Below are 19,225 nucleotides of genomic sequence, written 5' to 3' on the forward strand. Positions count from 1 at the left end.
AATTTTAAACACATAGAGGAGAAATGAGTTCTCACAAAAGGACTAATAAATGGCCGAGGGCTTTGCCTCCCCCCTGCCCTGCTTTCTTCCCGGCGGGATGCGCGTCCCTTCACGCGTGGGGTGGCCCCGGCATCGCTTCTGCTTGGCAGAGCCTGAGCATCCCCATTAACCACCCGCCCATTGCTCTTCGCAGAGTCGGTGACCTGCTGGGGACAGAAGCTGTGTTTTGTGGTCTACCCTCAGGGGGGAGTCGCCGAGGAGGAGGAGGCACCCTCTGCCTGCTCTCGGCGACCGGCGACCAAGACGGCGGAGACGAAATAGCAACGCGGCCTCCCAGGATGAAGTGGCTTCTTGTTTACATGCTAATTTTTGCAAAAAGTTTTTCTGGAAAAAAAAACACAAATGTTTTTAGAGCTCCAATAGTGAAGCCCATAAAATGAGCTACACCCTTTATGGCATCTGTAGCTTTTAGTTTTTCCCTAAAAAAAAAAAAAAAAAAGAGAGAAAAAAAAAAGAAAAGAAATAAAATATAAAATAAGGTGCTGGTTGTGTTCTTCTGGCAGTGTACTTGTACGGATACAGCTCTGGAATACTGATTTTAGCAGCCAGGAGGGTCCATCAGAGACACACAGATTTAGGCATTTCAAAAGTAGGGCAGCTCCCGACACAAAATCAAAGTGGTGAAATCAAGAGATAGCGAGGAGCCCCTGGGACACCCATGGCAGCAGGAAGATTCCCATTGCCATCCCTGGGTGGGGAGAATCCCCACGTAACACGTGAGTTACCCCTCGGAAGACCCCCCTCCCTCACCACTGCCAGAGGCGTCCCGGCGTCCTGCGCCCAACAGCAACCACCTGGGCAGACCAGAGAGCCCAGGGCCCAAAATCAACAGCCTGCTTCATCACCGTCTGGTGACACAGGAAAAAAATATTAAAAAAAAAAAAGTTATTAAAAAAAATCTCAAATATCTCAATTTTGAAGCATTTCCACCAAGGCGGAGCCGGGGAGGGTTCGCAGCGGGCTCAGCAGTGGGACTGGAGCGAAATGGGAGAGCGAAGCCCGGCCCTTCTCCCTTTCACTGGTGTCAGGGGCTGTCGCACTGCCTCAGAGACAAACCCCAATTCAGCCGTGCTCAGCCAAGAAACAAGCCTAAATCGTTCTCACATCAGATGCTCTTTAGAAGGTGTTCTGCATATTTTATTTGTGGCAAACACTAGGGAAAAAAAAAAAATCTCATTCCCATACTTAATTAATATAGAGAGACTTGCTGCTGTAGCAATATGGCCACTTTCACACCAAAGAATCTTTTGAAAATGCAAAATGCAAGAAGAGCTCCGAGCAATATTGTGAATCGCTACTGTTCTTCTGCAAGTTTTGAAAACAGAAGCTATCACGTTCAGTAGCCTTGGTCACAGCTATGTGAATTTCCTTTTAAAAGCATCTTTCCGTGTGGTACAGGCCCTGCTACAAAAATTAAGGCTTCATTAATCTCTCAGTGTGTTAAGTACCACACGCTCTACAAAGATTTAAGAATAGACTCAAAATAAGGATTGAGCTCAAGGAATGTGTCTTTCCAACACAATGCATTATTCAAAGGTTTTTTTATTTTTAAATACCTATCCATCTCTCTCCAAACTTTCAGATGGCAGGCACTAAAAAGAAACACAACTTATACTATTCTGTCTGTATAAAGCTCTTAATCATGAGAGATTAAAATATATATTTACCTAAAGAAAAAGGCGTGGGTTTGTGTGTACTTATGCACACATGTAAAGAGAGATTCCACATTTTAAATAACGTTAGTAATATATGAAGTTTGCTAATGAAAATAATTTCTATTCAGCTCTTTTTTCTTTTTTTTTTTTTTTTTTTTTTTAAATTCCCAGCACACCGCCCCTGTTTCTACTGGCAAAGCAGCACCTGAACACTGAACCCGTGTCAGCAGCTCTCGTGACTGAGGCTTATTTTCCACAGTTCAAAATCATCTTCCTGTGGTATAATTTCCAACAGATTAATTTTTCCAATAACTTTATTATCTAGTGGGCAAATTAAATGTATTATGGCACCAGCAATAATGATTTCTTTCAGAACTGCTCGGTTTTAGTGTGGTTTTATTTTTGTTTGTTTACATAATTAAAGTATGGAAATCAGCCAGCACAGAAACTTTGCAGCTCTTGAGACAACAAGTCTGTATGGTAATGAGAAAGGTGGTAATAATAATAATAGTAATAATAATAATAATAATAATGTGCTGTAACTCCTACCAAGGCTCTCCTTGGCTATTGTTTAAGGAAATCAAAAGCAAAATTAAAGGGCCAATTGCCTCATGGTTGTTAACTGGGTTTGGCTCACATTTCCCCTCATTATACTGCCATGCTTTAAAACAATCGACATTTGACCTTAAATCAGAAGACTGAATTTAGAACAGGACGGTTTAGTAGAGCTCATCTTCAAATTACGTATGAACCCCCAAAAGCTGTTCCACGCTGTCTTATTTCATTTTTAGGAACAGCTTCATCTGTGCTCCCAACATCACATATATTATTTTTTTAAAGGCTTTGCAAAAGTTAGCTCCTAATGTGTATATTTTCTAACCATAGAAATCGATGTACAGAACTAGAAAGATAAATTCAAATGCTAAGTGAAATTTAGCAGCATGCTCAACCCCGTCTAAGTGTGATTTTTCCCAAAGAGGAAGCAAAAGGCCCAAAGGAGACGTAATCACTAGTATTTTAAAGCCCACTGAACGAAAGACAAACCTTGAGGCAGCTGATGCTACAAGCATGTCAAGAACATCGTGATTCTTGATGCGGAAAAGCAAGTTGTTTCCAAAAGAAAGGAGTTTAAAACAAAGCTTTAAAAGCAATGCAATGCTATGTAAGACTATATATTATATGCAATTATATTTATGTAATATAAATATAATATAAAATATTAGAGGTTGTAACGCAGAAGAATATCTGTGCTGTTTATTCTTGTAGCACTGGCCATAATAGAGCATTCAGAGAATTTCAGAGACAAAACAAGATAGTGCCAGTATTAGGGAGAGTATGGATGATCCGCACCCGCGTTACCACAGCGCTGGGAGGAGCAGCAGCAGCCACCGTCACTGCGCTGACGGGCGAGATGGCCCCTCTCCCAGGGGAGGTGATGGTCAGGGGGAGGAGGAGCCGGGTGGGCACTGCTGGGAAGCGCAGGGACGATGAGGCAGTTGATGCTGCTGGTCCAGCCACTCTCATCACCCCGATAAAGGCATCGCTTGTTTTCGGTTCACATTAGCACATCAACCGGAAGAGTTGGATCTATCAGGGTCAAGGTAAGAGACAGGTCTCAGGTCAGAGCTTTCACCCAGCTCAGGATGGCTTGATGAGTCACTGTGCACTTCATGTTACATTCCAGTTGGAAGCACCTTTACAAAAAAAATGCACCCAAAAATAGGCAGACGAGATTTCCTCCTCCCTGCTCAATCGCTTCTGAAAGCGCAGCCCTGCCCGAGCCTTGCAGCATGGGCCGGGGGCTTCCCCAGAGCAGCACCATCCAGGGAGGGCTGTGGCGGGGACGGAGCCCCCCACGGCCCCGATGGCAACTGGCTGCTGCTGGGAACCTGCCGCTCCTCTCCGTGCCCAATAGATGAAGATAAATAAAATGACTCATCTTTGAGGGGAAAGCAAACAAACGAACAACCCCCAGCAAACACGCTGTCCCACGCTTCATTCTCAGAGGCCTTTGCCAAGGTGTCTCTCATGTTTCACTCTCTCGGCTGTGAATTCTCAAAACCTTAAAAACAAAACACGTTTGCTTTGCAGCCACTTTTCTCCAAGTACGGAATGACAAGAAGTTAGCAATTATTCAGTTGCTGAGGAGTTTCTATGAGAGATGTTGAAGTATATCCTAAATGAAAATGTAAAAAAAAAAAAAAAAAAAAAAAGCATAAACCTTGCTTGGAATTAAAGCTAATGCTTTAGCATTCGGACATGCGTGCCCTGTCTCCACCTCCCACCCCAGCTGCGAGACAGGCAAAGCCTCTTTGGCTTTTTGAACCTCCCCTCCTCGGTCGTTGATACTCATCAGTACTGTAACTGCAAGGAGAAACTTCTGCACTGGGAAAAAGGAAAAGGGAAAATCCAAGGAAAAGGATTAGAAAGTGACCAAGAGATGCTGAGAGGCCAGAAAGAAATTTGTCTTAAAGTCCTAAGGCGAGAGATAGTGCTAGAAGGGAGGGAGACGGAGAAGGCATCGTAGGACAGGGAACAAAGAACAAATAAAACATAAACTTCTCCCATCAGCCGTGGTCACAGGTTAATCCCTGTAGCCAAGATCACAAGAGCCGGACGGGCTATGGAACAGCTTGCTGGGGCAACAGGCTGGCAGAGGCAGGAGATGAAGTTTGTTGCCTGCCATGGGCTGATGGCCATTCGTACTGGATTTCAAATCCTAATGCATGCCCGGGAGATTAAAACTTGCCTTATTGCAAAGACCAAAAATCTTAAAACAAGCAAATTCTCCTCCCTCTCAGAGAACGGTCTAGTTAAAAAAATACATAATTCCCTCAAGGTTATCCCTGTGTCCTCCCATCCTTCGCGGCTGCGGATAAATCCAGATGACCATAAAGTCTGTCCAATTCTTTTCAATACAGATAAAGATTTCCTACAGCCTCAGAAATAACTCGTCCCCCACCTTCTGCTGGAAACCAGCAGGACGGAGCCGGCAGTACCCGCCAAAGCACAGACCAGGAAGGGGAAGCATCAGCATGAGCAGCATTGCCCGCGGCAACAGAAACGACAGGCTGCACTTCAGAAATTATTTTGTGGGGTGGGGGTTTAACCACCTACACCATCATATACTTCAGGGCTTCTTTGTGCTATTTGGGATATATGCATACGTGCACCTTAAAGGTAGTCGTATACAAGAGTGAATTGCTAGTGCGAAGATTTCACAAGTACTATCTACAAAAGCGATGCACCTCCACAGCTTCAGCTACCAGAAAAAGCAGGCAATAAAAAAAACCCCAAAACTACACAAACCAAAAAACAAACCAAACAAAAAAAAAACACCCCACCCTTCATATTCATGTCAAAATACTGAGCTAGGGGTTGGCATATGCAGAGTCAAAGTCAAACGAAGGCTATGGAAATACAATTTCGGCACCATCAATTGTTGGTGTTCGAGTGACACTCAGAAACCCACAGTCTCTGGGCATGTCAAATTTTATTAAAAATTAATAGATCCAAAGCGAGAGCAAAGTTTGATGATGCCCAGCATCTTACTTGTTTAGTATCATTGTCCAGGAACCAGCGGACACCGGCAACCATGATGCCATACCTGAACCATATACCTGTGCATACATTATGGTAAAATGTCATATCTAAAGGAATATATACAACATGTAAATAAAAATAAAACTAAAAAAAAAAAAGCAGAGAATAGAAAAATAAAACAAGTACGCTTAAGGGATTTACAGTCATACAGAAGCTGGAAGGTGCCAGAATTCCAAACAGAAATATTCCCCATGTGTTACTAGCAGTAAGAGAAAACATACGGGGGTCACTTATCCCTTAATGCTGTCTATGCGCGCCCATTCTTCTTAAACCAGCATAGGTATTCTTCTCTACTCAGGGGCTTTTTTACAGAGGGGTTTTTGGCTGCTTGGACTGGGGAGTTTTGTATCTTTAAAAAAAACCCAAACAAACAAACAACAATAAAAACGGTCTTAAATACTGTGTTTCCCTTCTGTCTAGAAAAATCTTAGAAGAGTGCAGAAAAGCATTATTAAAATAACAGAAATTTTATCAAGATTATTAGCTGATTAACATTAGGCTGTTTAGTCACTGAAGTGTGGTATTTTCCACTGAGCAAAGAAACACAACAATGAGATCTTTGTGTCCATGTCTGGCACAGTCGCAGTTTCCCACTTTTTTTTTTTTTTTAATTTGAGGAAGCTGTGGGTACGGGGCAGCAGCTTACATGAAACAGAACGCAGGTGGCCTGGAGGAGGGCGGATTCGGTGCCCGACGCTGGCCAGGGCAGACACCGACGGGCCACGCGGTTCCCTCAGGGACTGACATTCCAGGAACCTGCAACGCTCCGGTTTGTGCTCACAGTGCAGACACAGAGATTTCTCCTGCAAAATTAACAGGAAATTTGTGACTCTTCCCTCCAGGGAACGGGCCAGGGGGATCCGGGAGAGAACGCTGCCTGTCAGAATACGGGTTAGGTGCTTACAAAGAGCCCTGGGCTCGTGTCTCCCATCAATGCTCCAGGCTACGAACTCCAGTAGTGAGGGCTGTGAACGTTTTGATGCTTGAAATGTACAGAATTTTCATTAACCTGGATTTTTTTTTTTTTAAATTTTCAAAAATAAAACCTTCTCAATGAAATTTCCACCAAGTTACCAAATGGATCAGTACACAAAATATGTATGATATACATAAGAAATTATGTGAAGTTACAAATCTTAATATAAAATACAGTGTTAGCTGTTCAGGGTTGTTCCTAAAGTACAGCAGTATTCTGAAGTCCATATTTCAACCTTAAGAGCTTTACAGCAGCAATAGTTTAAGGCATAGTATGACCAATGTTATTTTATTACAGAAATACATTTCTGTAACAGAACTAAATATACACTTATTTCTAAGGTCCTTCATATCTGCACAATACTAACCTTGAAATATAATCGTCCTCCAATTATAATTAACTACTTTACGTACACAATTCTATGTATTTAAAATTAACTTTAGACATATAAAAAAAAGACACTAAAACCTGTAGCCTTCGATGCGAACAACCCTGGCAGTGCAATGACTACAGAACGTGGCCTTGCAAAGGTGGAACATGCCTAAAATGTTTACAAATGCCATGAAAGCAAGATCTCTTTCAAAACTACATTTCCTTTGATGAAATGAATTCTGATCACAGCAGCACTTGGAAAAAATGACTGAGCAGTATTTATTTTATCTAACTACGACTCTTACTTGTTACGCATTTTGCCACAAGCCCTTCCTGCTAGCAATGCCCTAAAGGAGTTTCAATCTTCTGCCTCTGGAATGCGCAGTATGAAACCAATTCGCAACTGGATTAAAAAAAAAAAAAAAATCACTTAAATTTAATTCTTCCATGTTATGTTTCAGTAAAGCCAAAGTCCTTTTCCTTGGTTTTTTTCAGGCACTCCCAAAGGGAGTCCTAGTAAAAGATCCAGGGCAAAATATAACCCATTTAAAGGAAAAACATCTTTGACACTTTGATGTAAATTGTGATGGTCACTGGGAAAGCCCGTGTGCCTTCACAGCCAGCAGGGTCCGGTGGACAGCAGAGCCCAGGCCCGCAGATGCCAAATTCACCTCGGTTTTACAGGTTCAGTTCATGACTTTGGACAACTTGAATTCCTACAGCAACAAACAAGTTTCAGGGCACTCGGGCATTTACAGAGCAGCAGCATCAACTGCCTTGTGAGTTTCTACATAAAGTGTTTTTGTTTGTCCCTGTGCCACAAGGGAACTGAAGCAGAGCTCGTTAGAGCACGGGGGAGCCCAGCCACTGCAACAGGGCCAAGCTATCACAAGATAATGTCACTCCTGGCCAAGCAACGTCACCCTTATTCCAGCCAAATAACTTGTTTGCTTTCAATTACACTCTAAAAACCAAAAAGGCACCAGTTTACATTTGAGTGTTGTGCAATCCATACACCATCAGCTTTGAAAATGGCACTGACCTATTTCAGTTCATAAAAAGAAGAAAGCAAACAAAATAGCATCCTCTAAAAATAAAGAAACCTGATTTATACATCTGCACCTAGGTAGCAGATTTACAAGCAAACTTGTGAAGCAGATTTTATTTCAGTATAAAACAGAAGTCTGACCCTGACAGTTACCAAGTGCTCAGTGCTTCCCGCTGCAGCGACGGGAGCTGTGAAGCCTCAGAATCCTTCAGGGCACACCCAAAGTGGTACAATCATGAAAGTCCCTGAAAAGAGAAGGGAGGAGGGGAAAACGAGGGTAGGGAGAAGGCAAAGAATTCTTCAACCTTCACAACATCACTATGAAGAGAATGCAACATACGACAACACAAAAAAGAAATACTGCTGCCACTGGGGCTCGATGCGCTCCACTCACACTGAACACCGCTCACCTCCCGTTACAAAGCTGTGGCAGGTAAGACACCTGGAATCATTCTGGGTATCCTATACAGAAACTTTGGTTTTAGTGGATGCTTCAAGGTACATATGGCCATCAAAACATTTCTGAAGGGAGCAAAGGAAGTGCGCAACTTCTATAAAGAGGAAGCTATGAAGGATTTTATTTCCTTCTAAATATTTGTAATTAAAAATATTACATTTTAATTAAACTACGATGTCTAAAAAGACAACAATGTTATTTCTAGTTTAGCACTCATAGTTACAATGAGTGGCGCCTGCCCCAGGTTCCAACAGAGCTCTCTCTAGTTGCAGTAAGACCACTTGAAAAGCAAAGAAACGCTAATTCCCTGAACACAGCGTGAATAAATGCACAGAAGAAATACTAGAGGATGGAGATACCTCCAAACTGCAGTGACACACTCTTGCTCTCCTAGTCCCTGACATCGCATACTGGCCTACTTCTGCCCCACTGGAGTTTCAGGAATAGCAATGCAGACAAAAACTCGTCCCGGTTAGTCTTGTACTGTACTCCCTGTGGGATTAAAGCACGCTGGTTTTACGAGACAAAGTTGAGAGCACAGACATACCATCTATCTTCAAAGTGCACTGTCATATAAACAATGACTTACAAAATTTACAGAGCCAAACCAAAAATTTTTATTAGCAAACAAGTAAAGATTCATCATCACTGGTATTGATTTCAGAGAGGGGAGTAGAGGACTCCAACATTGGCACTTCCACAGAATGGCAACAAGCCGCATGAATACCCAAAGGCTCCTCCCGGTACGAGTTAGGGCAACATCGGTTTTGTCCATCCACTTGGATATGAACATTCACAGGGCTGTCTGAATAAGCAGACTCCCACTTTTTTAAGGGTAACCTGCATGGCTCTTCACTCAGCGGATGACTTCTACTTAAGCTACTGTCCTCTGGGACAGTCCTCCTGGATGCTGACCCTCCATGGATCGTTTCTGCAACACTTTCAGATAAAGGATCTCTGAAAGTCTTTCCTGAATCCGCTTTACTGGACTGCTTAAGCTCACTGCCAGAGGTCTCAGCACCTAAAGGTTTATCAGCGCGTCCAGCCTCCGGCTCTGCGTGTGCTGCTGTGCAAGTATTCGGTAAGACGTTTGAAGGCGATGGCTCTGTGATTTCAGTCTCTGGCTGCAAGCTGTTGCACCCAGCTTCTTGTAGGCCCCTGGCTTGACCATGGGTATTTGCCTCTAAACTAGGTCCTTCGGGGGAAGGTGGAGGACTCCGAATAGTCCCATCAGCACGGTTGATGATTCCATCACCCAGCGTAGTCTGTGAAGTGCGGGCAGGCGTCAGCAGCGGGATCTGTCCTCTCACCCGAGGTCTGTGGAAGAGTCTGTTCCAGAGCCTGCCCAAGCGCCGCCGAGATGAGCTCCGTCTTGACGAGTGTCGTCTCATCTGCCTCCTCATGGCTGTTCGGATGTTCTGCAGCACAGAAGCCTGTAACACAGATGTAACAAACTATGATTTTACACATACTCAAAACACTTCTCCTTAGCCCTGTTCTTTCCACTAACACCTCCACCTTACCAGAATTCTCAGACTTGATCCCTGCACTTCCTTGTTAAACGCGTATTTTCTAATGAATTATTTAAGAGCACCAAAGACAGCTCTGCCTGTACCAAAAGACTCTCTCTTAGAGCATTTATGAGCTTAAGCTCTACTTCTCTGCCCAGGAAGACGCTCCACTCAGGCGATCAGATCACCACTACAGAACCGGACTGCAGACCACCCAGTCCTCTACCATCAGCAACAGCAGAGGATCCTCAAAAGCTGATGACAACAGCAGAGAAGAAAGGCCAAGGCAAACTACTTCTCCACTTGAGTAACAAACTACAAGAGCTTTATCACACTAGGAACTGTATCACAGTTGGATACTTCCGACAGGGCACAGGAGACTTTTGAGAACTCGGCAATGAAAGAGAAGAATGACTTAATGGCTTCCCAGTGTAACGTTATCTGTAAATGGAAAATAATCCCAGAACTTCCCAAAAATACTACTAGAGACCTTACTTTCTTATCACTTCAGGCACATTACAATTTCAGCTTGAAAAGCCTTTTTTCTATTTACTTTCTGACCTTTCTCCCTGTCTCTGTTCGTTCTACCTTGATGTACAGCAAAACAGCATGTGCTTATCTCACCGCTGTTCCCTAGCAAACACACTCAGCGTGTTCCACACTACCCACAGCACCAAGATGCGTAACTGTGGTTCTTCAGCTCCAAGTAAAGCATACACATTTTTATAGGACTTCCCTATAACTAGCACAGCTGAATGAAAGAATACAGCTGCAGATTGACTCTATCTAATTTATAGCAGCTTGGCTGCTGGCAGGTTAATTGGCACTGGTGCCTCCATACTTGCGATGCGTTGTAGACAGGGAAGTCTTCAACGGGGGGGATAAGTCCTTGTGCAATCAGCTGCCCGTAGGAAGGAGGAGCTTCTCGCCGCACAAACTCTGCCTCCAGTCGCGTCATCTGGGTCTCAAACGCTCTGCAAACAGAACCAGAGGGAAGACATGGAAGAGAAGCAACGGTCAGTTTGTCCTGCCTCCCTCACACTAATGTATAAAAGCAGCGCAGAGGGCTTCACACGCAGCAAAACTGCGAACCTTCAACTAGGCTCCGTGAAAATCTCATCAGGATATTAAAATAAACAAAAGGAATGAGAGTAGAGGGTATAAGCACCAGTGAATCCAACCAGCAAACTCTTTGGCGCGGTCCCAGGTTGGACTCTGCGGCAAATGAAGTTTTTCAATCGGCCAGCTTACACCAGCAACAGTGGTGACTTGTTCAGCAAGGGCCTAAAGGTTATTTTTGGAAAACACAACATTATGACCTGGAAACAATCCCACAACAGGGGCAGCTTGCAGCTGCAGAGAGCTTCGGCTGTCCTGCCAGAACCAAGGCACCATGGTTCCCAACAGCACGGCAGCTGTTCCCGGCTCCTTAGTCGTACAGGTTTGCTCAGGAGGGACCGTGAAGCACAGCGTGCTGCGAACAGGACCAGTGTCAGCAGCGCGGCACAGAGCTAGTGCACCAGAAAGTGCTTTTTGTCTCCCTCCGAAGGGCAGAGCCGCACAGCGCCCAGGCACAGGAACACACACACTCTCCGCGCAACAGGGCACGCAGGACCAGGGAAGGGGCGCAGCACAGGCAAACAACTCCTGCCAGAACGGCCCCGCCGCTGCGGGACATCGCTCTTAGAGCTGAGAACTGGAGGATTTGGGGAGGCTTGGGGGTTATTCAGTTCAGGTGCAGCAAAGATTTCACTGGTACATACAGTTCAGCACTCGGTTTGTGGTAGGGGCAAGGGGTTTGCTGCAGCAGCAGGAGCGAGGAGAGAAAATTGCTCAAAACAGGTTTGACTTAAGTCAGATACAGGTTCTGCCAGGCTGCACAATAAATGTATATTTCTCATAGATCACAGAAGAGCTGACATTCCCCTCGCTACTTCCAAAAATCTTAACTGCTCCTCTCTAAGCCTAATGCAACGGCTGCTATTTAATTGCTATCAATTCCTTGGATTGATTTCACAGTATTTTGCAAATTCTCTGGTTAACAATTGACTTATTTTCCTTTAAACAAAAAGGAAAAAAACACCACAGCTATTAAAGCACCATAAAAGCAAGACGCTTACCTGTACTCCCTGGTCCTCAGAGAATATAATTTAAATGCACAACCCAGTGCTATCACCAGCAGCAGGCCACACACAAGACTCCCGATCAGAGCAGCTGTGATGACCTTCCTGGGAACAATCACCAGACAGTTATGCTCATCACTTCCATCCTGGCAGTCTTCTTGGCCGTCACAGCGCCAAGTCTCAAAGATGCACAGATTTGTACCACAATGGAAGTTTCCTGGCTGGCAAGTAAAGCAGTTTTTTTCATCCGAGCCATCTGGGCAGTTCTTTTGGTTATTACAGCGGTCAAGTATTGAGTAACAGAGCCCACTGTTTCCTTCACATGGGTATTCGTTCTTCTGGCAGGCAGGACAGTTCTCCTCATCTTTACCATTTGGACAGTGCCACCAGCCATCACAATGCTGCTTATCTGTGAAACACTCTTCATCGCTTCCACAAGGGTGCTCCCAAGGAAGACAATAGCCTTTCACCTGATAGGTTGCATTGAACCCATGGCCAGTGCTCTTGGAGCGGGCATGATACGAGACAGTGAGCTGGCCCTTTGATGACTCCACGCTCACCGAATGCCTATTGTTGTGATATGAAAATGTTTGCATTAGTTTATCACCTCTCTCCCCGATGCCATCATACACCTTTACATAGTCATTGTAGCCTAACTGCAAATCAAGCTGCAACAGAACGTGTCGATTATCTTGTGTGTCCACGTACCATGTGCAACGAAGGTCTGATCTGCTGTGATCAGCACGGAATAAGTCTGGGGAAGCAAAAGATCCATAAAAATTACCCAGCCTTTTCCCACAGGAAAGATCGGGACAATTATCTTCATCCGAACCATCACTGCAGTCCTTAACTGAATTACATCTCAGCTCGTTCATCAAGCACTTGGTGGAGTGGGCTGCACTGCACTGGAACATTCCTGAGGGACAGATGCTGGAGGGAGGCTCTGTTGGAGGGACGGTGCAGTTTCTCTCATCCGAATTATCCCCACACTCATCCATGGAATTACACTTCCAAGTACTGGGAATACACTTTCCATTTGCACAACGGAATTCATCTGACTGGCACGCAGCCTGACCTATCTTTCCTGTGAAAGAGGGCAGGGAGAGAGAAGAGTCAGTATCAAAACTTTTGGAACAATCCATTGTCACTTTTTAACATCTACCTCCCTGTATGTCATGAGTCAGTCGGTCAGGCTAGGACACTTCAAGAAATCTGTTAAAAGTCCAAGTGGAAATATCAGTGTTACCATGCTGACACCTTACAGCCATCAAGACTGGCCCAAGACTCCTGTCAACAAAAAATACTACCGTCTTCAGGTTTTGCCATAGAGAATATAAGTGAAGCCAACAAAACTGTAAGGTTTTACCTCTAATATAAGAAAGGCGAAATCCCTGAGCCTGTCCTGAGCTTGATGCATCTGAGTGAAAAAATATCCAAACATGGTCCCTTGCAGAGATGAAAGACGGAGGTATGGAAGATCCACACACTTTGTACTCCTCCCTCTTGGAAGAGGGGCCAATCATCAACCAGTCTACTGCACACTTCTGAGAGTCTTCCAAATCGAAGTTCTTAAAACTGTTAGTAACAAAAGAAAACACAAGTTACAAAGAGGACATGTATCTGGAACAAAGCCAAACACATTAAAAACAGACTGTTAACAGTTGACATTCTGCACCAAGCAGTGCTGACATAAAGAGATCACATTCAAAGGTAATGAAACACCTACAGTATCTTGAGTACATATAAACAGAGTGCTCAAATTCCTCCAATTTGGAAAAGCACCCATCTCACAGGCATAAACAGCATGCCAAGTAGCTCCAAAAGCTGAAAGGATGTTCCTCTTTTACTCAAGAGTCCTCAAATAAAACTGCTTCCTAAAATACAGATATGAGCAAAAGCAAAATTCCAGAATAAATTATACCAAAGGTAGATTAATTTAGAATCATATCACAGAATGGTCTGAGTTAGAAAGGACCTTAAAGATCATCTAGTTCCAACCCCCCTGCCCTGGGCAGGGACATCTCCCACCAGCCCAGGTTGCTCCAAGCCCCATCCAACCTGGCCTTAAACACCTCCAGGCATGGGGCAGCCACAGCTTCTCTGGGCAACCTGGGCCAGGGGCTCACCACCCTCACAGGAAACAATTTCTTCCTCATATCTAACCTAAATCTCCCCTCTTTCAGTTTAAAACCGTTCCCCCTCATCCCATGGCTCCCCTCCCTGATCCAGAGTCCCTCCCCAGCTTTCCTGGAGCCCCTTTAGGGACTGGAAGGGGCGCTAAGGTCTCCCCAGAGCCTTCTCTTCTCCAGGCTGAACCCCCCCAACTCTCTCAGCCTGTCCTCACAGCAGAGGGGCTCCAGCCCTAACAGCATCTCTGTGGCCTCCTCTGGCCCCGCTCCAACAGCTCCGTGTCCTTCTGATGTTGGTGGCCCCAGTGCTGGGGGCAGCACTGCAGGGGGGTCTCCCCAGAGCAGAGCAGAGGGGCAGAATCCCCCCCCTCGCCCTGCTGGCCACACTGCTGGGGATGCAGCCCAGGCTGCGGGGGATTTCTGGGCTACCAGCGCACATTGCTGGGTCGTGTTGAGCTTCTCATCAACCAACACCCCCAAGTCCTTCTCCTCAGGGCTGCTCTACAGCCGTTCTCCGCCCAACCTGTATTTGTGCTTGTGATTTCCCCGACCCAGGTGCAGGACCCTGCACTTGGCCTTGCTGAACTTCATGAGGCTGGCATGGACCCACCTCTCAGCTGCCTTTTCCTATCTTAAAAGCCATGAAACTATGGGATGAGAGACGAGACTACTGACTTGGAAAAGGAACACTAGGGAGCAGTGAAACGAACTCCACAGGGATAAATGCGAGAGACAAAAAACAACTCTCCAAGATATGGACAAGCAGGGAGACGGCAAGAAAAGAAGAGGACTGCAAGGGGTGGACATAGAACCTAAAGTCTAACACTGGTATTTTTTAATTCAAAGACTAAAATATTCCCTTTTTGGGAACGCGAACAGAGAGCAAACAAGCCTGTAACCTTTTACAGTCAAACCTCCAGCCCCTCTGCTGACCCAAGCCCAGTAATCATTCAATAGTAGCTTACCTCGTGCAAAGAGGTGCCCCAGGTGTTTGCAGACCACTGAACACAACCAGATAACGCTCCCTAACCTGTAGCTCAGGAACCATACAGGGTATTTGTTCAGTCTGATAAAACAGATTACATTTGCATGCAGTAATCTGCAGTGACAGTAGCATTGCACAGAGAATCAACTCATTAGGAAAGAGCACATTGTTCGGGACACTTCAAAATGAATTCTGGTGCATAACTCAGTTATGCAAAATTAACTTGGTAGAAGTTTGTGCGTACTCCATGCAAATACCTAGACAGAAGTTTCAGAAAGGCTGAAAAGCTTCTACGAAATACTATACAGACCTCCTTCCACAAAGGACTTTTCACAAACATAAAAGACGAATTCTCTGAAAAAGATAAAGAAGATAATTTTCTGATACCACTTGTATTTACAAAAGGCTGTCAATGCCTGCCAGATCTTGCCATTTGAAGGTGAAAGGGAAACAGCAGTAACTACATAAACTAGCCAATTCAGTTAAGCAGGAGACCCACCCTACACACATTTGTAGGATCTGCCAAACACATTGGCTTAATAACTCTCCAGAAAAAAAATTATCAGCAGAGAATGAGAAGTAAGAGAGCACTGGAAGTGTTAAATTAAAATGGAAATTAAGAGATGTCCAACAACATATGTGCTGGCAAGGAAATATAATTTCTGCACCCAGAAATATATCCTTCTTCTTTTATAACTCTTTTTCTCCCACCATGCTCTTTGTGTCTTTCCAGCTGGGAAGAAACATTCCCACAGCAACTAATTCTTTGCTACAAGCGATCTTACCAAGCTTCTGAAACCAGCATATTTTGCAAGGAAGTTTTAGATGACTGTGCAGTCAGAATGAAATGATTTAAGTATTCAGCCATGCAAAGGTAAACTAAAGAGTATCTGCCCCAGGTGTTCTGCAAAAAAAATTTTAATGACCAAAAAAGCATATGAAAACGCACTACAGCATGAAAAGGAATCATAGAAAGCATCAGTGAAACTACGGGCACCCTCATCAAGTCTGCTGGAAGAGCTGTGAGACAGCGTTACTGAGCTACCACATTGGTTTTGCTCTCTGTAACTCATTTTGGCACCTGACATCGAAAAAGGTTTCTATCATCTACTCGGAGGGTTGTTCGTATGGTTTGCTTATCATAAAGACTTTTTGGACAAGTATTAGAACTATCTGCCCAACAATTTTTAGGAGAAGGGAACAGTCACTGAATCAAGAAATGGAAACTCAGAACTGGGAAGGAGGGGAATGACTGGAAAACTTCTGCTTGTGTGATACAAACAAGATCATTTACTAAATCTTTTGATCTCTTACTTCTATAGTTATTTCCGATGTACCAGATCAGCCTTCAAGAGCTAAACAGACTGCTCTCCTACCCTGCCCAGGTCCCAGGGCTCCCTCTGGGTCCCACAGCCACCCACCTTCCCTGCTCTGCTGGAAAGAGCTACTTTAGTCTACCTGGTAAATAACTCACCCAGAGCGTGTTACACAGCACAGACTGCGCACACCCAGGGGAGAATTTGCCTATAAAATAAGCTGTCTGCATCTCACATTAACAGGCATTTCTTTCTATTAAAAACAAAAAGGGGGAGGGGGGAAAGAAAAGGTTTAACACTTTTAAGATTCACACAAAGGAAGAGTACAGAGAAGTCAGGTACACGCACATGCCTTGTTTACAAACGCCTCTGCAGATGATAGCAATACCTCTGGAGAGCCTGCACTTGTGCGTAACTAACAACATCTTCTACTTGCACCTTGAGAATGTAGTATTGTACATTGCTAATAAAGGGCTTTTTTTGGTTTATTATAAAAGGTGTGGAAGCGGAAGAAACTTGAGCCCCCCCGTTCCAAAGCGGAAGCACAGGCATACAGAGGTTAACCGATGTTTCCGAGAGTCAGCTGTGGATCTGAAACAGATTCAGAGCAGAATCCCACATTTCTCCACTCAGAAATCCAAGCTTTAGCCACAAAACCAACTGAGTACAAGGGCGACGAGCAGAACAGACTTGCGAGGAAGCACCATCTTTAACAGCCTCCCTGAAAACACCATGTCTCCCAGGGACGCATGAGCTACCGAAACAAACACCTTGGTACTTGAAAAAGGGCAACACAGAATACTCACAAGAATGAACTCTCTCTAAAAAACAATAAGCATCTTAATCACAGGTGGCTAGGAGTCTCAAACACCACTGAATAAACACAATTTCTGTGAAATACAGATGTTCTAGTTCTGCTGTAAAGTTTTACATATAATAGATACCGTAACGGTTATAAAATTTCTTCTTCTAGGGACAAACGCAAAGTCAAAGCAATTATGTTCTACCTCATGCAAACTAATCAACAGACATATTTTGAACAAATTTTGCTTCGACTAAGGCATTGTCGCTCCACTCCAGCATCCTTTTAAGTTATATTGTCTCCACTGGAAGCAAATTTTGCCCCATTTAAATTGATGGTGGTTTTACTCAAGACGAAAAGCATGATATATTTGAAAGACTCATCAACCAACCTCACCACAAAAACCACTCCTTTGTAATGAAATATGAAACGACATGAATACATATGTGTGCACGTATAAATATGTAAAATTGGGTTTCACTTTATACTGCATTTGCAACAAGGGTTTGTGTCAGAAGTTTCTGCCGCACCAATCTGACATTAAATAGCCTGATTTATTTTACCTAAGAGTCCTGAATACTGCGCTCAACCTCTGCTACTTCACTTCTTTTATCATCTGTAATTAGATCTAGTGCTGCTGCTGCTACAGTCTTCTGAAGAATAATTTAATCCTGCTACCCGCAAAATAGAGCGCAGGGGCATTTACTTATTCAGTCGAACTTTCTCAAACTGAAATGCAAATTTTTCCGTCAAAAGGATTAGTCCCGTGGCTGAATGCGTGATGGTATACAGTGGAAATAAAGGACAAAGTCCTGCGCTCCCGCTTGCAGGACTGTACAAATGCCTCACAGTCTTTGGGAAAGTCCTGAATGAAGTCTGTAGTTACGGCTCTTGAGGGAGCTCTCAGTCCCTTTGTATCCAAAACCCACGTCATTTTCTGTGATTAAAACAAGAAACGGAATCAAGCCGCACTGAGTGGGCGAGCACTAATGGATAATGTCAGCCATACCTCGGCACCGGTGGGAGCTGCCACATTCGTAAACACCCCGGGCGGGGAAGCAGAGGCTTTGGGAGGGAAAGCAGAAGAAGGGTCCGTTCTTCATCAAAGCCCTCCGGCCTGTCTGGGGGACCGGGACATGGCCCCAGTGGGCCGCATGGCGCTGAACCCCAGCCACAGCCCTCCCCGCTCTGTGGGACACGGACCCCCCGCCACCTGCCACCTTCACCCCCTGCCCGGGCACCCGGGCGCTGCACGGCGAGGGGACGGAGAGCCCGGCCTTCCTCCCTCCTCCTCTTCCTCCTCACCACCACAGCGCTGGCCTGCAGGCAGGGAGAGGAGCCCTAAGCAGGGCACAGCTCTGCAGGAGCCCAGCACTGGCGCTGCCAGCTCTCGGAGCTGCAATATTAACAATATTAACAAAGTACAACACCCAGCACTAACACACAGGACGCCCTGTAAAACGCTCGGGCCCTCAGGCTGTTCTCGCTGTCACCTGCGAGCTCCAGTGCAACACAGCCGTAGAGGAGGGGACTGGGATAAATCCAGCGCAACACAGCCGTAGAGGAGGAAACTGGGATAAAAGGCCAAAGTTATCAAACTGAATTTTGCAGGTTTGCTTTCTCCTGAAAGATGGTATTCGAAAGCACCAAGTCCAGTTATCTTGCTTTTGCGATGTCTCTAACACAGCTAGTCTCTTTAAAAAACCCTCAAATTTTATACAAAAGTACAGGAATAGTCTATTAACACTTGAAACATTCGGATTCTGAGGATCAGAACAACTCAGCGTGAAGTGACAAATGCAGCACTAAGTCTGTTTTTACAGAATTCTGCAGAAATAGGTAAAACTGAAAAAGGATACCTCCAACATTGAGCAGGACTGCAGAAGCTTACAGAAAATTATAGGAACGGCCATTATCTATCAGTTCTTGCCCAATTTACTCAAATGAAGCAACAGTAGCCTACAATGATATCTTCCTATTAACTGACAAGTATTTTTAAGTTGCTGGGAAGAACCTCATGAAACCAGATTATCATAAATACCCATCAGCACTCTATAAATACGAAAAAAAATGTGCTAGCTGCAAAACTAATGCTTAGCAGAGCTAAGCTTTTTGCCATCTGCACTGAAAGGAGCAGTAACAGATAGAAAAAAAAAAAAGTACTTCTATAAATAATGTTGGGAACTCC

At 44.6% G+C, this 19,225-nt stretch overlaps 2 protein-coding genes across 7 annotated transcripts in view; one reads left to right on the top strand and one right to left on the bottom strand.

Annotated features, from left to right (window-relative positions):
- Positions 1-2,302, top strand: part of SLC7A10 (solute carrier family 7 member 10) — a 38,742-nt gene extending 36,440 nt beyond the window's left edge. For 2 of the 3 annotated variants that reach the window (XM_074582959.1, XM_074582961.1), the window contains one exon: positions 194-2,302. In XM_074582959.1, the coding sequence (XP_074439060.1) occupies positions 194-321 (128 nt within the window). In that variant the 3' untranslated portion in view covers positions 322-2,302. The remainder of the gene's footprint in view (positions 1-193) is intronic. The other variant, XM_074582960.1, reaches the window with a different exon arrangement.
- A 2,887-nt stretch (positions 2,303-5,189) lies between these two features.
- The window catches only part of LRP3 (LDL receptor related protein 3), a 28,568-nt gene continuing 14,532 nt past the window's right edge, over positions 5,190-19,225 (bottom strand). For 3 of the 4 annotated variants that reach the window (XM_074582957.1, XM_074582955.1, XM_074582958.1), the window contains 4 exons: positions 13,172-13,380; positions 11,803-12,889; positions 10,524-10,656; positions 5,190-9,604 (listed from right to left, as the gene is read on the bottom strand). In XM_074582957.1, coding sequence (XP_074439058.1) covers positions 8,792-9,604; positions 10,524-10,656; positions 11,803-12,889; positions 13,172-13,380 — 2,242 coding nt within the window. In that variant the 3' untranslated portion in view covers positions 5,190-8,791. The remainder of the gene's footprint in view (positions 9,605-10,523; positions 10,657-11,802; positions 12,890-13,171; positions 13,381-19,225) is intronic. The other variant, XM_074582956.1, reaches the window with a different exon arrangement.

This window comes from Larus michahellis, chromosome 4 (genome assembly GCF_964199755.1).
Source record: "Larus michahellis chromosome 4, bLarMic1.1, whole genome shotgun sequence".
Lineage (NCBI taxonomy): Eukaryota > Metazoa > Chordata > Aves > Charadriiformes > Laridae > Larus > Larus michahellis.